General features: G+C 48.7%; 2 protein-coding genes across 2 annotated transcripts; both read right to left on the reverse strand.

Moving 5' to 3' along the window:
• Positions 1–3,818: 3,818 nt before the first annotated feature.
• On the reverse strand, positions 3,819–4,690 carry LOC125533951 (vacuolar iron transporter homolog 5-like). The gene has a single exon (XM_048697270.1). The coding sequence runs from the start codon at positions 4,461–4,463 to the stop codon at positions 4,002–4,004; it is 462 nt and encodes a 153-aa protein (XP_048553227.1). The 5' UTR covers positions 4,464–4,690; the 3' UTR covers positions 3,819–4,001.
• Positions 4,691–8,645: 3,955 nt separating this feature from the next.
• LOC125533952 (vacuolar iron transporter homolog 5-like) lies at positions 8,646–9,521 on the reverse strand. The gene has a single exon (XM_048697271.1). It carries the CDS (start codon positions 9,462–9,464, stop codon positions 8,832–8,834), a length of 633 nt encoding a protein of 210 aa, XP_048553228.1. The 5' UTR covers positions 9,465–9,521; the 3' UTR covers positions 8,646–8,831.
• Positions 9,522–19,810: the final 10,289 nt, after the last annotated feature.

Raw genomic sequence — 19,810 nt, forward strand, 5'->3', positions numbered from 1 at the left:
GCAGAGCGGCTGTCCGGCAAGCAAGAGCACAAGCCAAAGAGCGGAGGAAACACGAAAAAGATTGAAGGGGGCTCGGGCAAAACCGAGGTGATATATTTGTGTGGACTAACTTTGTCTTTTGCATGATCATTTCCGTGGGGAACCCCCCTCCCTCCTCGCTCGGAGGCTCGGAGGCTACACCCAGCAGGTGCACTTGCACGCCCCCGCCGGAAGCAAGCCGCGCCGGCTGCGGTCTGCAGCCGGCCGTCATCAACATCTTCTACATCAACACCCGCCAAGAAACCTCCGCCCAACTTTGCCAAGTTGCCCAGAGGCTCGAGGTCTACTGTCGGGGTAATTGACCACGGGTACCCCGAAGACGGCAAGACAATATTTCAAGACATCAGTGCTAGCAAAGCCCCTCAGTCCGACTGCTCAGGCCACCCAGGCGGCCCCCTGTCCGACTACCCGAACCGACTCGCCACCCGGCCTGCTCCCCGTCCGGCTGCTCCAGCCAGCCAGCTGCCGACTGCGCCAACGGCCAGCTGCCCGAAGTCAACCGCCGACACCGACGAGACAGCCGTACCCGGCACTGTGCACGCGTCATCTCAAGCCATCATGTACAGTGTCCCTTGTCCCTGTGCACTATTTATAAAGTGACCCAGAAGACAAGCATGACACCCCCACCATGCCACTAGCTAGTTAGCTACCATGCCTACCTAGCTTACATCCTAAGCTACCCCCAAGCCTATATAAGCTAGCTAGCAAGCACACATCCATCCACCCTCACACTCACGCATGCATGCTCAGGCACATGCGGCCACACACACTCATATGCATATACGAGATCAGATGTCTACGGCACTGATCTCAGATACAGCTTCAGGAGCACATTGTACTGCCAGATATACGCCTCACATATATATTCAGACATGCAGGAGTAGGGGTATTATTTCTCCGGAGAGCCCCGAACCTGGGTAAACTAGCGCGTGCTACTTGCATACCCGTCCCTGGATATTCCGGCAGCAGTCTTGCCCTCACACTCAAGCCACGCTATGGCATCTGTCGTCTCGCACCCCCCCCCCCCCCCCCCCCCCCCCCCCCCCCGAGAATACCACGACACGTTGCTATGCATCTGATAGATAGATCTTGCGTGATCGTAGGCTTTTTTTTGAAATACTGTGTTCCCCAACACTCTCTTCTCTCCCTTATCCGTTCCTCCCTCAAGTTCTTCCCAATCCCGTCCTGTCCACCTCCAATCCACCACTTCATCGTCCATGGCACGGTGGAAGGAGCGCCTGGTCATCTTCAGTTTCGGGGACGAGAAGAAGCGGCCGGACCGTTGGTCCCCTTTTGGGACTTGTATGATGTGGTGATGGAGAAGCTTAGTGCAAGGTTATTTTATTAGTTTAATTAATTAGCTGTTCTATGAACGTGAGCCACGATGTGACTAATTTTGCGCTACTATTATAGGAATGAGATCGGTGTTTTTGAATGTGTGCTATGAACCAAGTGTGTTCTTTTGAATTAGGGATAATTGAGGAAGAATCTATGATCTAGTGAGAGGTGCATCCTATTTGAAAGGAATTTACGTAGATTGGTATTGATGATTCTGAGTTTGCGCATCACCTCGACAACCTTTATATTCTTTTGCAATGCGCTCTATACATGTTACAAAGGCTGCCAGTACGACATCTCTACTAGAGTTGCTCTAGGCTCCACCACAAGACGTCACAACTTCACTGTTTTGGGAAGCACGCAAGTGACAGTGAGGCGGATACACGAGGTGGGTTGCTTGAGGCGTATGTTCTTGGCATTGGGGGGGGGGGGGATAATGCTACACATACGTAAGGATTTCTACGTAATTAACATAACTGATTAGGTGGCACATTTTCGTTAGAGGAAATAAGGGGAGGGGCCGGTTGAAATCAGGGGGCCCGAAGAGATTAGTTAAGGCAAGTGAGGATAATGCTACACATACGTAAAGATTTCTACATAATTAACGTAACTGATTAGGTGTCACGTTTTCGTTAGAGGAAATAAGGGGAGGGGCCCCACCCCTGATCAGGGGCCGAAGAGGAATAATACTACACCTACGAAACTGACACGAAGCTTTACGTAATCCTTCCAACCAACTAATCTCCCCCCCCCCCCCCCGTTTTTCAGGGGGGGGGGCCCCCCCCCCCCCCCCCCCCCCGATTTTCAGGGGGGTGGGCCTCTCCCTCTCCGTACACCCAATTTTTTTTAGAAAAGGAGAATGCACCCCCGGCCTCTGCATCTGGACGATGCATACGGCCATTTTATTAATTATTAAGCACAAAAGACCTTACAAAGTAGTACATCAGTAAGCCTGAAGCCACCATCTAGGCAACATCTGTCGCTACTCCTACCTCCTTGATGCAGTAGTGCCGAATGTTCGAGCCTAATACCAAACAGACATCGCACTAAATCCTAACATCTAATGCCGGATGCCCCATCCTAGCCACATACCGGATTGGGTCACACGCCGGTCCGGCGCACTCACCGAGGCTGCCGCCGCCTTCTTCCATCGATCCATCTACAGAGCAGGTACTGACGCACAGACCTTGCCAGGCCTGCCGTCGACGCCACCATGGCGCCAGACAGCTCGACCACCCTGCGCTCGTCCATCCAGCCGCATCTGTCGTCGATATGCAGCTGCACCATGCCGCCACCACTCGTCGTCAATGACGCGGTAGATACAACGCCGCACCACCTGGCAACCTCCACACCATCGCCACTGCTGGAGCTACTCGGAGCCCACCATCCACAACATCTCTCCCCTGAACATCAGTTCCTCCCAAGACGGCGCCTCCATGGAGGATACGACGCGCAGGACGCCGCCGCCGCCCAATCCAGACTGAATTTTGGACTTTCGTCCGGGAGGGGTTTGGGGGTGGATAGTGGGGACCTCGGCTTCGCCTCTAGGAAGCGTAACGGCGTCAAGTGACGTCGCCGATGCCGGGCCGAACACGCCGAACAAAGTTTCCTTCGGTCCCCATCCTATGCCACCAAATCTCCGTGTACTCCGGATCCGGCAAGCCACGATCCGAACCCCAAGAAGATGAAAGAGCTATGGGGCTCAACCCACCAGAAAGAAGGATCGAGAAGAACTCCTTGTAGATCTCCAGACGCCGAATCCAACGATCCGACGTGGCCAGCGACGATCATCACCACCCCGCGGCGGCCGACGGAGTCCGAGGAAAGGATCCAGATGGATCCGATCTGGATCCGGCGGCACCCGCGACCACCGGTCAGGCCAACGCAGCCACCACCTCACGACACGCAGGTCGTCACCGCCGCGCCGCGCACGACGCCGATGGGAGACCCGCCCGCCGCGCCGCCGGACCCCACGTTCACCCGGTGTTCCTCTGGACCCCGTTGTCCCGCGCCAGCCAAGACGGAAAGGATGGGGAGAAGCCCCGCCGCCGCCCAGCAGGCCAGGCTTCGCCCGGCGGCGCTATGGACGGCGGCGAGGAGGGGGGAGGAGGAGGAGACTCGAGGGGCGGCGGCTAGGGTTTTCCCCCCGGGTCGCCCGCGGGGGCGACGCGAGGGGCGAGGGGTAGTACGCGACTTGTCCTCTCCCTACACCCAATAACAATGCCCCACGTTGGACAGCCCGTTAGTTTATGTAGTTTTTTTTTACGTAGTTCTAGCATTGCTCAGCCGAAAAGATTAGTTAAGGCAAGTTGCTTAACATGACGTATGTCGTACGTAGATCTACCCTACCGAAAAACATAGAGCGGGTAAGTGCAAACCTTTGGCCAATTGAACATGTTGTGTCACATCCTTTCAAACAATAGAGCATGCATGGAGAGGAATGAAAATCACTTGGTACTATAGTACGAGTTTAAACGTTTTCATTTGCCGTTTGATTACTATTACAAGGAAGAAAATAAGTCAGCCGTAGGTGCAAGTACGGTGGCTAGTACTGGGTACTTTATTCCGATAAGAGTATGGGCGATGCCCGCACATGACCAAGACCATGTGTCCATGTCAGTTTCTTATACGCCGCTGGCTCGGAAGAGCCTCATGAACCCAAAGGTGACGGCCATGGCGGCCAGCCCGCCCACCACCACCCGCGCGCACGACCTCGCCACGGGGGCCCGCCCCAGCACGGCGCCCACGCATCCGAACGCGGCCAGCGCCAACGTCGCGACGACCACCACCACGGCGACCCGCAGGTTGTAGCCCACGATGAACCCGGCGGCCAGCAGCGGTAGGAGCGCCCCGACGGAGAAAGCCAGCGCTGAGGCCGCAGCGGCATGTGCTGGGCTTGGCAGCGCCTTCTCGTCGTCGCCGCCTCGCTTTCCGGCCTGGTCCAGCTCCGCGATCTCCACGTCGCGCTGGGAGCAGACGGACACGTACTCTCCGATGGCCATGCTGCATGCCCCGGCCAGTAGTCCCGCGAACCCGGACACGACCATGGCCCGCGCGTCGGGCTTGACGGCGCTGACGCCGAGCATGAGGGAGGCCGTGGAGACAAGCCCGTCGTTGGCGCCCAGCACCGCCGCGCGCAGCCAGTTGGCGCGCCCGGCAAAGTCGATGGACGACTCGGAGTTGTCGACTTAGCCGCACATCACGGCCGGGTTCTCGGCGTCGACCACGGCGGCCAGCTTGGCGTTGTTCACGGCCATGGCGACTGGGAGCTAGCGAGATGGATGGAGATGGTTGGGTTCGGGGTGGTAGTAGTAGTGGTAGCGGTAGTGTGGCGAACACACGCTCCCCTGGCGTGGTTTTATAGTGAATTTGAGGAGCCATGAGGGTCGTGCCTTGTGTTCGTGTGTTGCTGTGGGCATTGCCGGTCTTCTTTTTGACCTTTCATGCCGCTATGGCTAGTGCATACACGCCGCCACATCTTTTCCTCTGGTATTGCGCGCCCGTGGCCACCACGAGCACACACCTACATAAATCGATGCATTGTGCTTGCTGAGTGTACATCATATGCAAGGCGTTTACAATGACTAGCGATAATTTGGTCGTTGGTTCCTTATAGTCATTAACTCGCATGTGATATAGACCACGAAAAATCAGCTAAAATAGAAAGGAACGGAAAATATCCATATTAAGAAAAAGTAAGCATATACATATAACAATAATAATTACAAGAATTCAAATAATAGAAATTATGAAAAGAAAATGAAACATTTCATCCATAGACAGAGATGGAATCCGAGCAGTTTGGGGGTTTAGGGTACTCTCCGCAAAATTGGCTCCGACACTTTTGTCAAAAGTGAAAGGACTACTGACCGAAGTCGCGGGAGAAAGCGCGTCATATATACTAATTTATCCCATCTACTGATGAAAGATAAAGGTTAAAATTATTCATTTCTCGTCTCATTCTATATTTTCAGCTCTGCGCTTGCTTGCTCCTACATGCTACAAATGGTTTTAAATTTCAGTTTCAGAATTTTTTAGCTACATTCGAATCACTGGGTTTCGTTGAATTTTAGCCATTTCGGTTATCATTTTGGTCATGGAACCAAATTTTCTGTTCGAATTTTATTGAGATCGTACCAAATAATTTGTGTATACTACCACAATTGCTGAAATATTTTAAGAGAAACACAATAGTCATTCAATGAAGATTAGTTCGTTCAATTAAACTTGCATGAACTTTAACGCTCAGATTAGGTGGTTCTTAGTATGGACTCGAAAATACTACTCCCTCCGATTCAAAATAAGTGTCACCGTTTTGAACTAAGGTTGAGAGAGTATTTACTTTCCAGTTGCATTAGAAACAGTGAAACCGCTTCCTAAGGAAACACTTTTTTCGGATTCCTAAGAAAACAATTGACATTGTTAAAAAGAAACACCTTTGTAGAGACTTCGAGATAATCTCATCTTTCTTACGCATTATAGCCATTAAAAATGCATGTGAAAGAAGGTCGGATTAACCCGAAAAAGTGATCCAAAAATGGATCTGGCCTAAAGTTTCAGGATATATCCCATCCTAGATTTTACCCACCCGGAAATGTGCATGTATTGTCCACACTAATGTTGTGGGTGGTTTGTTTCACGAAAACCGATGAGAATGCCCGTTGCTTCAGAAACAATTGACACTGGTGGCCTGGATCAGAGGCAGGCACACCTATAACGCATCATGAGTAATCCACAACACTCGACGGCCTTGTATACAGAGGCAGCCACGACAACACCACCAAAAGGAGGTAGATATAGCCTCCCGCATCACGCTATCGAAGGACTAGATACATGCTAGGCATACTATGAAATAGGGTGCCAACTGGATAATCATTGATGTACTTGTGGAAACATGGAGGGCGCGGGGGAGGGGGGGGGCAAGGAGAGAGGCGCAATGGCGGCGCATGTAGGGCTGGGCGTTCGGTTCCCCCGAACCGAACGGTTCGGTGCTTCGGGGTTTAATGAATTTCGGTTTTGAGATTTGGCAGACCGATCGGTTTCCTATAAAAATACTAACCGAGAGTTCGGTGTACCGATGCTTCGGTTCGGGTCTCGGTTGAGACCGAACAACTGACGAAAACAAAACTGAGCAGGCAACGAAGATAGAGGAAATATGACAGCGACAAAGATCAGTTGTGGCAAAAATCGAATCAAAAATCAAATCCTCAGATCCGTGCGCAAAAACAGAATCAAAAATCGAAGATCTGCAGCACGGATCTGCGCTCGGTAGGTCGAAGAGAGATGGTCGCCGCCTCGCCTCCATGAGCAGCAGCACTGACGCCGTCATACCGGGGATGGATATAAGCAGAGGGACATGGATGAGAGGTGGAAGTGGAGCCGCCGCCGCCGCCGGACGCAGGGATGGATAGAAGTCAAAGGCAGTGGCGACTAGGTTGCGGTGGTCGAGGCACAGACACTCGCGGGCGGCGGCTAGGGCGCGGTCGAGCGTTTAGGGCTCGAGATGCTGCTGATGTGAATGTACGACTCGCTCTATCCAGGTTCAGTAGTTGGGCTGTGGGCCGTGGGCTACGTAGATTTCTCGTGAGTTGAAAATTGCTTCGGTACTTCGGTGTGTTCGGTTACTTGATACATGCACCCGAATCAACCGAAGAAAGTTCGGTTCTCCAGATTGGCTGACCGAAGTTACGAGCGAACGAATCGGTTTCCGTGCGTTCGGGTTCGGTCCCGGTTATTTCGGGTCGGTACTTCGGTCATCGGTTTATATGTCCACCCCTAGGCGCATGGGAAAAATCTTGGAGGGATGATAGACTGCGAGCTACCGTCAAGATTTGGGATGATTTTCACTTGTTATACATGCCATCAATTAAAGGTAGTCAAATAAAATCTCCTAGGGCTAGGGGCGGCCTCCTAGATTGGACCTAGATAAGCATTAAGAGTAACTCTAGCAGATGCTCCATATGTGGTCGATCACTATAATAACCGCTAGTATGTCCGTCGTCACACAAAATGGCACTCTAGAAAGTCACCATATGTTGCCGTGATAGCCATATGTTATGGATCTCACTCCTAAAACGACCACATAGCCTCCAAATATGGAGGTTGTGGAAGCCATGTTTGCAGCTCGCTCCAAACCCAACTGACAGTATGTGAGGAAAGTTTCATCTCTTCCTCCTCGGGCTATATGTAGGATTTGAAGCAACACGACCAAGCATGCACCATCGATTGCGGGGGGGGGGGGGGGGGGGGGGGGGGGCCTTCAACCGCATGGCAAATAAATGACTGTGGCTGCCTCCTCGGATTCCTGTGGCAGCCCGTCAGATGGTCACCACGCATCACCATCTCCTAGCTTGTTTGTGAGGCTAGGTGGCATGTGAGCAGGCCAACAATCGTGTATAAAAGCGTCCCTTGATGGCTGTCTGCCACCTTCCCAACTACCCTTCTAATGGAGCCCATGGTGTCTTATACCGGTGCATCTCTTCTCTCCCTTATCCGTTCCTCCCTCAAGTGCCTCCCATTCCTGTCTTGTCCACCCCCAATCCACCACTTCATCGTACATGGCACAGTGGAAGGAGCGCCCGGTCATCTTCAGTTTCGGGGACGAGGAGAAGCGGCTGGACCGTTGGTCCCCTTTTGGGACTTGTATGATGTGGTGGTGGAGAAACTTAGTACTAGGTTATTTTATTAGTTTAATTAATTAGCAATTCTATGAACGTAAGCCGTGATGTGACTAATTTTGCGCTACTATTATAGGAATGAGATCGGTGTTTTTGAATGTGTGCTATGAACCAAGTGTGTTCTTTTGAATTAGGGATAATTGAGGAAGAATCTATAGATCCAGTGAGAGATGCATCCTATTTGAAAGGAATTGTAGATTGGTAGTGATGGTTCTGAGTTTGCGCATCGCCTCGACAACCTTTATATTATTTTGCAATGCGCTTTATACATGTTACAAAAGCTGCCAGTATGACATCTCTACTAGAGTTGCTCTAACCTCCACCACAAGACGTCACAACTTCATTGTTGCAGGAAGCACGCCAAGTGACGGTGAGGCCGATACACGAGGTGGGTTGCTTGAGGCGCATGTTCTTGGCATTTGTGGGGGGGGGGGGGGGATAATGGTACACATACTTAAGGATTTCTACGTAATTAACATAACTGATTAGGTGTCATGTTTTCATTACAGAAAATAAGGGGAGGGCCCCACCCCCGGTTGAAATCAGGGGGGCCGAAGAGGAATAATACTACACCTGCGAAACTGTTATCTATAGTACGAGTTTAAACGTTTTCATTTGCCGTTTGATTACTATTACAAGGAAGAAAATAAGTCAGCCGTAGGTGCAAGTACGGTGGCTAGTACTGGGTACTTTATTCCGAGAAGAGTATGGACGATGCCCGCACATGACCTACGCACGCGAGGACGGCGACCAAGACCATGTGTCCATGTCAGTTTCTCATACGCCGCTGGCTCGGAAGAGCCTCATGAACCCAAAGGTGACGGCCATGGCGGCCAGTCCGCCCACCACCACCCGCGCGCACGACCTCGCCACGGGGGCCCGCCCCAGCACGGCGCCCACGCATCCGAACGCGGCCAGCGCCAACGTCGCCACGACGACCACCACGGCGACCCGCAGGTTGTAGCCCACGATGAACCCGGCGGCCAGCAGCGGTAGGAGCGCCCCGACGGAGAAAGCCAGCGCTGAGGCCGCGGCGGCCTGTGCCGGGCTTGGCAGTGCCTTCTCCTCGTCGCCGCCACGCTTTCCGGCCTGGTCCAGCTCCGCGATCTCCACGTCGCGCTGGGAGCAGACGGACACGTACTCTCCGATGGCCATGCTGAATGCCCCGGCCAGTAGTCCCGCGAACCCGGACACGACCATGGCCCGCGCCTCGGGCTTGACGGCGCTGACGCCGAGCATGAGGGAGGCCGTGGAGACCAGCCCGTCGTTGGCGCCCAGCACCGCCGCGCGCAGCCAGTTGGCGCGCCCGGCGAAGTCGATGGACGACTCGGAGTCGTCGGCGTCGCAGCACACCACAGCCGGGTTCTCGGCGTCCGCCACAGCAGCCAGCTTGGTGTTGTTCACGGCCATGGCGACTGGCAGCTAGTGAGATGGATGGAGATGGCAGTGATGGTATTGTGCAGTGGCAGGCAGCAGTAGTGTGGAGGACACACGCTGCCCTGCCGTGTTTTTATAGTGAACTTCAGGGAGGCACGAGGGTTGTCTGTGGGCATGCCGGTCTTCTTCTTTTTCTCCCCCGGTGCTGGGATTTCCAGCTTTCATGCCGCCATGGCTAGTGCGTACATGCAGCCACATCTTCTTTTTCCTCCGGTATTGCGCGCCCGTGGCCACCACGAGCACGCACATACATTAATCGGTCCATCGTGCTTGCTGAGTGTACATCATACCAAATGAGTCTACAACGACAAGCTAGGAGAATTAGGTCACTTGCTCCTACGCACAACAGAAACTATTATTAGATCGCCCGGCCCAATTCTTCAAACACTTGAAACGAGTGTTTGCCAATTTCATGCTGAATATATGCCATGGCTCTTACTTTTATTGTTAATGTTACGGGGAGGTAGGGTATAGCTATTCGTGTTTGCAAATATGTGTCACCACTCACTACTTGTTCTACAGTACGTACGTGTTCAATGAAACGGTGATGATGCTGACTAGTACTACCAAACTGAACGCCATGTATTGCATGCTGACGAATGCTGCCGAACTTGCATGCCGACAAACTTCAAGGATCACATCGATCGCTGACAAAAGAAAAGCTACAAACCTTAGTTAGATTCGACGCGTTGCAACTGATCATTTCTAGTTTTCGTACGTGTGAAAGAAATTGCAATCGACGTATCTGAGCTCTGTATAGTACTTCTTAAGTAAAGAAATATAAGAGCGTTTAGATCACTATTTCTTTACAGTGGGAGAGGGAGTAAGTGTTTTTCAGCTAACCTGCCATGACGTAGCCGAACTCCTTGTCAAGATGGAACCGTGTCATCTCAGGCTCCGGGCAGTGGGCTACCGTTCACTTCGGAAATGGAATTCCACCATGCAGCTGACAAAGGAAAAGGTGAAATTAGCAAGCACCTATATCTGTGATCGGTTGGAATGGCGTCTGGCTAGCTAAGCTAGCTAGCCATTAACCGCGACATCGTTGCTCGCCAACGAACCCACTTATTGGATCGTGAATCACCGAGCTAAAAATATCAAGGATATACTTTTCAGTTCATAAAAATCAAGTATACATTGAGCTGTCTGCATCTTCAACCACAGACGAAGACAGTTTATTTTTATTATCTTTATGAAAGGGGGGAGCAAGCAAAGGGATGGCAAGTGCATGCATGTCCATCTCGTGGTAATTATTTGCGTTCCTATTTATCCAGACAAAAGAAGAAGAAAGAGCGGAAATTGCTTTTGGAGGCTGAGCTACATGGAGGCCTTCAAATGCAAAATTCAAAATCCGTGAAAATCCATATTTTATATTTTAAGAAATTCTAAAAAAATATAGACATATATGAAGGCATAAGGCACAAGTGTATAAATTTTCTGGAGAAATATGTTGAAATGAGGGTTGCGCAAAAGTAAATAAATCAAAGGCTTTTGTTGTCAAAAGATTAGATCTATTATAAAGATTCATCGAAAGTACAAAACACCTCAAACATAATAAAAATACATCGAGGTCCATGGACCACTGAATGACCATTGCCGTAGCCAGAACAAGCCGCTGACACGCTGCTCTCATACGGGAGCCGGCCTAACCTTGTCGATGACAGCCGGTAAGTCTTCGTGCATGTGCCCCTAAGGACCACTGCCTCGGAGCCACAGTCATCCCCACTGAATTGATCTGAAGAATTTGACACCAAATATCGCCGTTGCGTACGCACAACGAGAAACACTAACCTCGCCGTCCCGAGGAGCTGGCAGGAATCTACACAAGAGCTCCATCTAATCAGTCCCAGCGGACGAACTTGAGAAGAATCCGAATAAGAAGCGTCGTCATCTGTCCAAACACTGCCCCAGCGAGAATTAAAACCCTATATATCTACTAACCGGAGACGAGGCACCAGAAATCCCCTCCCCGCCATCAGCCTCCGGAGCGGTAGGTGAAGCGGAGGCGAACCCACAAGCTCGCCGGGGAGATTGAGGGGAGGAAGGCTTTCCCTAACCACCTTGCGTGGGGAGAAAGAAAAGCAACTTTTCAAATTAACAGATGATACTATATTCATCTTCCTAGACCATGAATTTATCTTCTTCTTTTTTGTACAGATCACATTTCAATGTATTTCATCCTGAGACTTTACACAAACTCACATCCTTGTTTACTTGTACAAATATTTTCAGGGTTTTTGAAACCGAAAAATTTTGAATTTGATTTTTTCAAAAATTCGGCCTACATGGAGGCCGAGATCGAAAACGCCATACTCAAGAAAGAGACCCTAAAAAATGTATGAATATATGGTGCGGATTGAGCGTAGCTCAGTCGGTTAAGTTACTTGTGGTGAAAACAGTCAGCCCGGGTTTAACTCATATATTTGGCATGGGCGGTCACTTTTTCTTGGATTTATTCCATGATTTGATAGCTTAATTCTTTCGGTGGTAAGTGGTATTCAAAAAACATATACTATGAACATATAGTACTACTCCAGTTTGGAGTCTTGAACCAATACATGTTAATTACTCGCAGCACAATGCGCTTTGTTAACGCTAATTAATGGCGGCCAAGATCATACTCCGAGGAGAACACGGCCTTTGAGACCAAAGCGGCTCATGAACACATGGTCATCGCAGCTCATGGCTCTCGTGTTTAATTTTGAACGCGCTTCAACCCATGAGGTGGTATAGTACTTACTGAAAATTTCACAAACCACAAACTATTAAGGTTGGTTTTGCGCAGAACACCTGCTATACAGGCTTGTTACACAAAACATGTTAGCTCTAGTCTATCACTTGACTCGGTTGACATGATTCTTCCCAGGTCGGTCCCACTTTGTAAAGTGCACACATGGCAATAATAAAAACTAACCACATTAGTCGGCCAACTAAAACTACCAATCGATGAGGTTGATCTTTGGTTGAAAATGGCAGAGCTAGACATCCCATGGATCAGGGGCACTAAACCAACGACTTGATCTTGGTCCCACCTCCCTAGCACATACAGTAGTATAAAAGAAAAATGACCCCGCCCATTGAAAATTAACGATCTCATACGGGAGGCCGTGTCCTTCTCTAACACCCGATGCTAATAAGGTTCTAAAGGAGATGAACGTCGTTTACCATCGCCAGCCACCACATGGTGCCAACGGTAACCCTACTGCCATCTACATCTCCGCTGTCCACCCTGACACCCGCAGACATGGGTAATGGCCTGAGTTGAATCTGGTCAATATCCACTTCCACACTATTTATATGTTCCAATCACGAGATTAAGATCATGTTCATGTTGATTCTAAAGATTTAATGCTAGCACAGATACATACCAAAATCTGGTGCAAATGAGTTGCAATTGCCCCAGATCAATACTTGGTACATGTATGATCCAATTGACAAAATTCACAAGATTCTCGAAATGTACCCATTGGCTATTGAATTCTGGAATTCAATTTTTTGGTTCAAATTTTAAGGCTTTGAGAAAATGGATAAGTGGTAAGAAAATCATACATGCGCCAACACGGGTCTTGAAATTTTTTAGCTCATCTCGGTTGGATGACTTATGTGATCCTCTTTTTGTCATGCATGTACTTACAGGTGGGGCCGATTCATCAGACTACCCACAGTGGGAGTAACATAGATGGCATGTAATTAATGAAGAAAGAGAGGCATGTGATAACATAGCTAGTTACAATAACATCACACATATGAAAAAAAAGATGAGTCTACAACCTAATAAATGAAGTGATGCATGACACAACACATATGTTACTACCCACTGTGGAGGTAGTAACATAGACTAGTAACATATGCATGTTACTACTCTAAGTTACTCCCCACTGTGACTAGTCTCAGAATTCATCTCAACCGAATCAAATGATGGATTAGAGCTAACTGCAATGAATCACACCAATAAATGGTAATTTATGCAACAAACCTTTAGAACCAGTAGTTGGTCGTTTAGGGGATCTTCAACGCCGACCCTCAAACCACCCTCAACCATCCGGACCATACGAGACACGATCCGGACGTGTTTTGTCATTCAACGCGGTCCTGCATTGGTCCGTTCAGAGACAAACCGAGGAAGGGGATTGCGGGCGTCCGAACCGTTGCCATGTCTGTGTCTAACTAATCTGGCAGCTGCCTACATTTGGCGCAGAGCGGATGCGACCACGGCGAGCGGTGAAATATCTTTGCATCAGTATAACACATCAGTTAATGTTTCAAGTTTTTGACAGAACAACCAAGTTCAGATAGCCTCAGCCGCCCGCGACATATCTCGTTCCATATTTCCGATGTCTGCTCTGCTCCAGTTCCATCGAATCCAGTCACAGATGTACTCCCTCCGGTCCTTTTTACTCTGCACATTGGATTTGTCGAAAGTCAAACTGTCAGCACACCGGGTAGCGCTTCAGATGATCTGGCAACAGCGACAACAGGTGACGACACTATTCATCATCCGACAAGCAGAGAAGAAGCGGCAGAGTTCAAAACTTCTCGTGGGCCTGCGGTGCGGCCCACTCGGGTGAAGACGAAGCCCAAATGGCACGCCGGCCCGGAATGGCTGTAGTTTAAATACCCTTGTAACATTCGGATGGATTGGCTTTGGACGGACGGCGGCTTCGGCCGATTGTAATAGTTGTAGTACAGAGGGAGGTTGGGAGGATAAACACGCCATCGAATTTTCCCCATTCCGCCATGAACCCTAGCTTCCACGCTTAGATTGATCGCGACTCTTACACTTGGTATCAGAGCCGGAGGTCCTGGCGCTTCCCCAGCATCATCACGAGATGCGGTGGCGAAATCGGCGGCGATGGAAAAGCTGTCGGAGGATGGGCGCGGTGTCTACGAGCTTCTGCGGGCGGATCTCGCGATCGACCTCGACAAGCGCTTCCGTGACCAAGGTGCGGATCTCCTCAAGGCCATGGAGAAGCTGATCTCGATGAATACCTCGAACCTCGACGGCTTGCTCTCGTCGCGCGTGGACGGGGTCCGAGACGAGTTGTTGATGGAGATGGAGCAGCTCCGCGACGACCAGTTGAAGGGGAGTACTCCTCCGCAGGAAGATCCGTCTCCGTCGCGTGTGGCTGGGAATGGTCGCGGCGGTGGCCCGACTGATTCCCTCGGCTTCGACAACGATTACCGGGGGAAGGCGCATAATACTTATGTCCCTCCTCCGATCAGAGGTGCGCGCGAGTCCAATTTTTCGTTCCGTCCTTCTCTGGGTCGTGAGTCGAGTTCCTTTGATGCTGCTGATTCGTTTGCGTTTGGTGCTCGCCTGGAATTGCCGGGATTTGATGGTGCCAATCCGCGTCTGTGGCAAACGTGGTGTGAAGATCAGTTCAGGTTGTGGTGTACACCGGCTCACCGATGGATTTCTCTGGCAACAGCTCAATTTGAGGGTGCTGCTACTCGTTGGTTGGAATCGATGCAACGTCGACAGCCGCAGGCAAGTTGGTCTGAATTTTGTCAGAGTCTGCAGAACCGTTTTGGGCGTAATCAACATCAGACATTACTCCGTAAGTTGTTCAAAATAGCTCAGACCTCAACTGTAGCAGATTATGTGGAGCGCTTTGCTGATTTGTATGATCAACTATCTGCGTATGAAGAGGCGCCCAATTCCCTGCACTATACAACTAGATTCCTGGATGGACTTAAACCTGGTGTCCGTGTCGCTGTAGCTCTGCAGAAACCACGCGATTTGGATGCAGCGTATGATTTAGCGTTGTTGCATGAGGAGTTAGGTGAAGGCATTACTCCCATTAATCATGTCCCTGCTGCTAGATCAGGGCCAATGCCATTGCCATTGCCACCGTATAAACATCGCACTTCTGAAGACAAACGAAGTGTTGAAGTTCAGAAACCAAGTCAGACTAAAGATAAGTGGTCTGCCTTGAGGAATTATCGTAAGTCCAAGGGATTGTGCTTTGTTTGTGGTGAGAAATGGTCGAAGGATCATATATGCAAGTCGTCAGTCCAGTTGCGCATAGTGCAGGAGCTTATTGATCACATTCAATCGGCAGAAACAATATCCAGTGATAGCAGTATTCAGGACCAGATGTATGACTATAGTATGCAATTGTCTGCTGCTGCTGTAGGGAAACAATCTAATGCGCCCACTTTGCAGTTGTTGATTGAGTTGCAAGGCATGGAACTTATCTTTCTTGTTGATTCAGGCAGTACGCATTCTTTCATTGGCAGCAGCTTGCAACACAAATTGACAAATGTTCAAACACATGAACCTGTGACAGTATCTGTAGCTGGAGGAGGTACATTGTGATGCGATTCTGTTTTAAAATCCTGCTCCTGGAGTTGTGGTCAGGTGGAATTTGCTACTAGTTTTCGATTACTTCCCCTAGCCAGTTATGATGGAATTATAGGCCTGGATTGGCTTGCTCAGCACAGTCCTTTGCAGGTTGATTGGGTTCAAAAGTGGATGTCCTTTTACTATCAAGGAGATACAGTTACATTGCAAGGGCTGTTACCTGAGGATGTAGCAGTTACAGTGTTTTCTGTCTCTCTGATTAGACCTGTGGAACAGAAAGTTGTTCAGCCAGAGTTGCAAGTTTTGCTGGATAAGCATGCTGTAGTGTTTGAAAATCCAACTACACTACCTCCTAGAAGACTTAAGGATCACACTATTCCATTGATTCCTGGAGCCAGACCAGTGTCCGTTAGGCCCTACAGGATTGCTCCACATCTGAAAGATGAGTTGGAAAAACAGATTAAAGAGCTGCTGGATTCAGGGATGATTAGGCATAGTAACAGTGTTTTTTCTTCTCCTGTGTTGTTAGTTAAAAAGAAAGAAGAAGGAACTTGGAGGATGGTAGTTGATTATAGACAACTCAATGCTATCACCGAAAAAGGGAAATATCCAGTGCCTGTAATAGATGAACTTTTGGATGAACTTGCAGGAGCCTGTTGGTTTTCTAAGCCGGACTTGAAAGCTGGATATTATCAGATCAGATTAGCACCAGGAGAGGAATATAAGACTGCATTTCAAACTCATAATGGACATTATGAATTTACTGTGATGGGCATGGGTCTGACAGGAGCACCTGGATCATTTCAAGGGCAAATGAATTTTGATCTGTCTCCAGTCTTGAGGAAGTTTGCCTTGGTTTTCTTTGATGATATTCTGGTATTCTGTAAGACATTGGAAGAACACTGGAAACATTTGGATGAGGTGCTATCTATTTTGCATAAGGAGCAGTGGAAGGTTAAGATGTCTAAATGTGACTTTGCTCAGCCCAAGATAGCATATCTAGGGCATGTTATTTCTGCAGAAGGGGTTTCCACTGACCCTGATAAGATAGTGGTTGTTCAGCAATGGCCTACTCCAAAAAATGTGAAGGAAGTGAGGGGTTTTCTTGGTTTGAGTGGTTATTATAGAAAATGCATTAAACATTATGGGATTATTGCAAGGCCTTTAACTGATTTGCTTAAGAACGGAGTTCCTTTTGTATGGACCAGTGTTACAGAGGAGGCTTTTGTCACACTTAAGCATGCTCTAGTGTCTGCTCCTGTATTGGCCTTACCAGATTTTAGTAAGCCCTTTATGATTGAGACTGATGCTTGTGAATATGGTATTGGTGCAGTGCTGATGCAACAGGGACACCCACTGGCATTTGTTAGTAAAACTTTGGGACCCAAGAATAGGGCCCTGTTAGTATATGAGAAAGAATATTTGGCTATTTTATTGGCAGTGGATAAGTGGAGGCCTTATTTGCAAGTTCAGCAGTTCACTATTAAAACTAATCAAAGAAGTTTGGCTCATTTGCAGGATCAAAGATTGCATACAATCTGGCAGCAGAAGTGTCTTACTAAACTTCTTGGATTGCATTATCAGATTCAGTACAAACAAGGTACAGCAAATAGTGCAGCCGATGCTCTGTCCAGGAGACCTCATGATGGTTCTCAGTTGTTTTCCATTTCCAGTAGCCAACCCACATGGTTAGTTGAAATTATTGACAGTTATAAACATGATGAACGAGCCCTGACAATTATGCAACAACTAGCTGTGCAACCAGCTTCTAAGCCACCCTACAGTTTGGTTAATGGTATTCTGAAATATAAGCAGAGTATTTGGGTTGGCCTGTTCCTGCATTACATCAGAAAATTTTCTATGCTTTTCATGATAGCCCTTTGGGGGGTCATTCAGGTTTTCCAGTGACATACAAAAGGATTCATGCTCCGTTCACTTGGTCTGGAATGAAGAAGTTCATCTTAACACAGGTGCAGTCTTGTGTGATATGTCAGAAAGCTAAACCTGAAAGAGTTCCTTATCCTGGCTTGTTATCTCCCTTGCCAGTTCCACATAAAGCCTGGGATACTGTGTCTATGGATTTTATTAATGGTCTTCCCCAGTCATCTCAGTACAACTGCATTTTAGTGGTGATTGACAAATTTTCTAAATATGGTCATTTTATTCCACTCAAACACCCTTTCAATGCTCAGGAGGTGGCTGAGGTGTTCTTGGATAATGTTTACAAGTTGCATGGTCTGCCTAGTGTGATCATATCTGATAGAGATCCACTTTTTACTAGTCAATTCTGGAAATTGTTAGTTGCAAAAACAGGGACTCAATTGAATATGAGTATAGCAAATCATCCTGAAACAGATGGGCAGACTGAGCGAGTAAATCAGCAAGTGGAGTGTTATTTGAGATGTTTTATCAGTGCTCAACCACACAAATGGAGTAAATGGTTGCCTTTGTGTGAATTCTGGTACAATTCCAATTGGCACTCTGCTTTGGGGAAATCTCCTTTTGAAATCTTGTATGGGTATACTCCCAGATATTTTGGCATCTCTGCAACTAATACAATTGCTCCATTGGAAATGCAAGATTGGTTGCAATCTCGCCAAGCAGTCACAGAAACAGCTCGACAACACTTGTTAAGGGCACAACAACGTATGAAAATCAGGCTGACAAGAAGAGAACTGAACGGGTTTTTGCAGTAGGGGATCGTGTCGTTCTCAAGCTGCAACCCTATGCTCAGTTGTCATTATATTCCAGGGCAAATCAAAAACTGGCCTTCAAGTATTGTGGTCCTTTTCCAATCCTGGAGCGCATTGGAGAGCGAGCTTATCGATTGGATCTTCCTAATAACAGCAGGCTACACCCTGTCTTTCATGTTTCTCAGCTCAAGAAGTTTTTACCTCGAGAGACGATTCCCAGTCACACATTGCCTACAGTCAGGGCAGCTATACAAGTCCCTCTCAGTATACTGCAGAAGCGAGTGCGATCTCAAGGTAAAAAGACTGTTGCCCAAGGGCTAGTTCACTGGTCTGAATCTTCTCCTGCAGATGCTACTTGGGAGGATTTGGAGCATTTGAAGCAGCAGTTTCCCCGTGCTCCGGCTTGGGGTCAAGCCGGCTCTCAAGGAGGGAGGAATGTCAGGACACCGGGTGGCGCTTCAGATGATCTGGCAACAGCGACAACAGGTGACGACACTATTCATCATCCGACAAGCAGAGAAGAAGCGGCAGAGTTCAAAACTTCTCGTGGGCCTGCGGTGCGGCCCACTCGGGTGAAGACGAAGCCCAAATGGCACGCCGGCCCGGAATGGCTGTAGTTTAAATACCCTTGTAACGTTCGGATGGATTGGCTTTGGACGGACGGCGGCTTCGGCCGATTGTAATAGTTGTAGTACAGAGGAAGGTTGGGAGGATAAACACGCCATCGAATTTTCCCCATTCCGCCATGAACCCTAGCTTCCACGCTTAGATCGATCGCGACTCTTACACAAACTTTGCTAAGTTTGACCAAATTTATATTAGAAATTATTAGCATCTATAATAAATATAATATGAAAATATATTTCAAGATGAATCTAATGATATTGGTGTTGTTATATGTGAATGTCTATAATTTTTTATATAAACTTGATTAAAGTTGGATGAAATTGACTTCGGACAAACCTAATATGCAGAGTAAAAAGGACCGGAGGGAGTACTACAGTATATTGAAGCCACAATGTGTGCCGCAGTTCACTCGTCGCCGCACACGTAACCGACACTTAAACCAGGTTGTCAACTTCTCGCATCTTTGCCCATCTTGCGTCGCCATTAAGCTGTGACTGAACTGTGAACCCTCCAACATTTTCAATGCCTAGGTCTTCACTGAACGAGCAGCCAGCCCGTGACTGAGCTTGTTTACATCCTCCAAGAATTTAAAGGCGTCGCCGAGCTCGATGCGATCGATCCGGCAGCATCGATCCTCATGTGGTTGACCCCGGTAATCCTGCGGCACCTTCTCAGTCGAGTCTGCACTGCATATA

Source organism: Triticum urartu, chromosome 2 (assembly GCF_003073215.2).
Source record: "Triticum urartu cultivar G1812 chromosome 2, Tu2.1, whole genome shotgun sequence".
NCBI classification, from domain to species: Eukaryota; Viridiplantae; Streptophyta; class Magnoliopsida; order Poales; family Poaceae; genus Triticum; species Triticum urartu.

Excerpts from the sequence above, each read along its gene's own strand:
- LOC125533951 (XM_048697270.1), bottom strand. The coding sequence starts at position 4,463 with ATGCTCGGCGTCAGCGCCGTCAAGCCCGACGCGCGGGCCATGGTCGTG.
- LOC125533952 (XM_048697271.1), bottom strand. The coding sequence starts at position 9,464 with ATGGCCGTGAACAACACCAAGCTGGCTGCTGTGGCGGACGCCGAGAAC.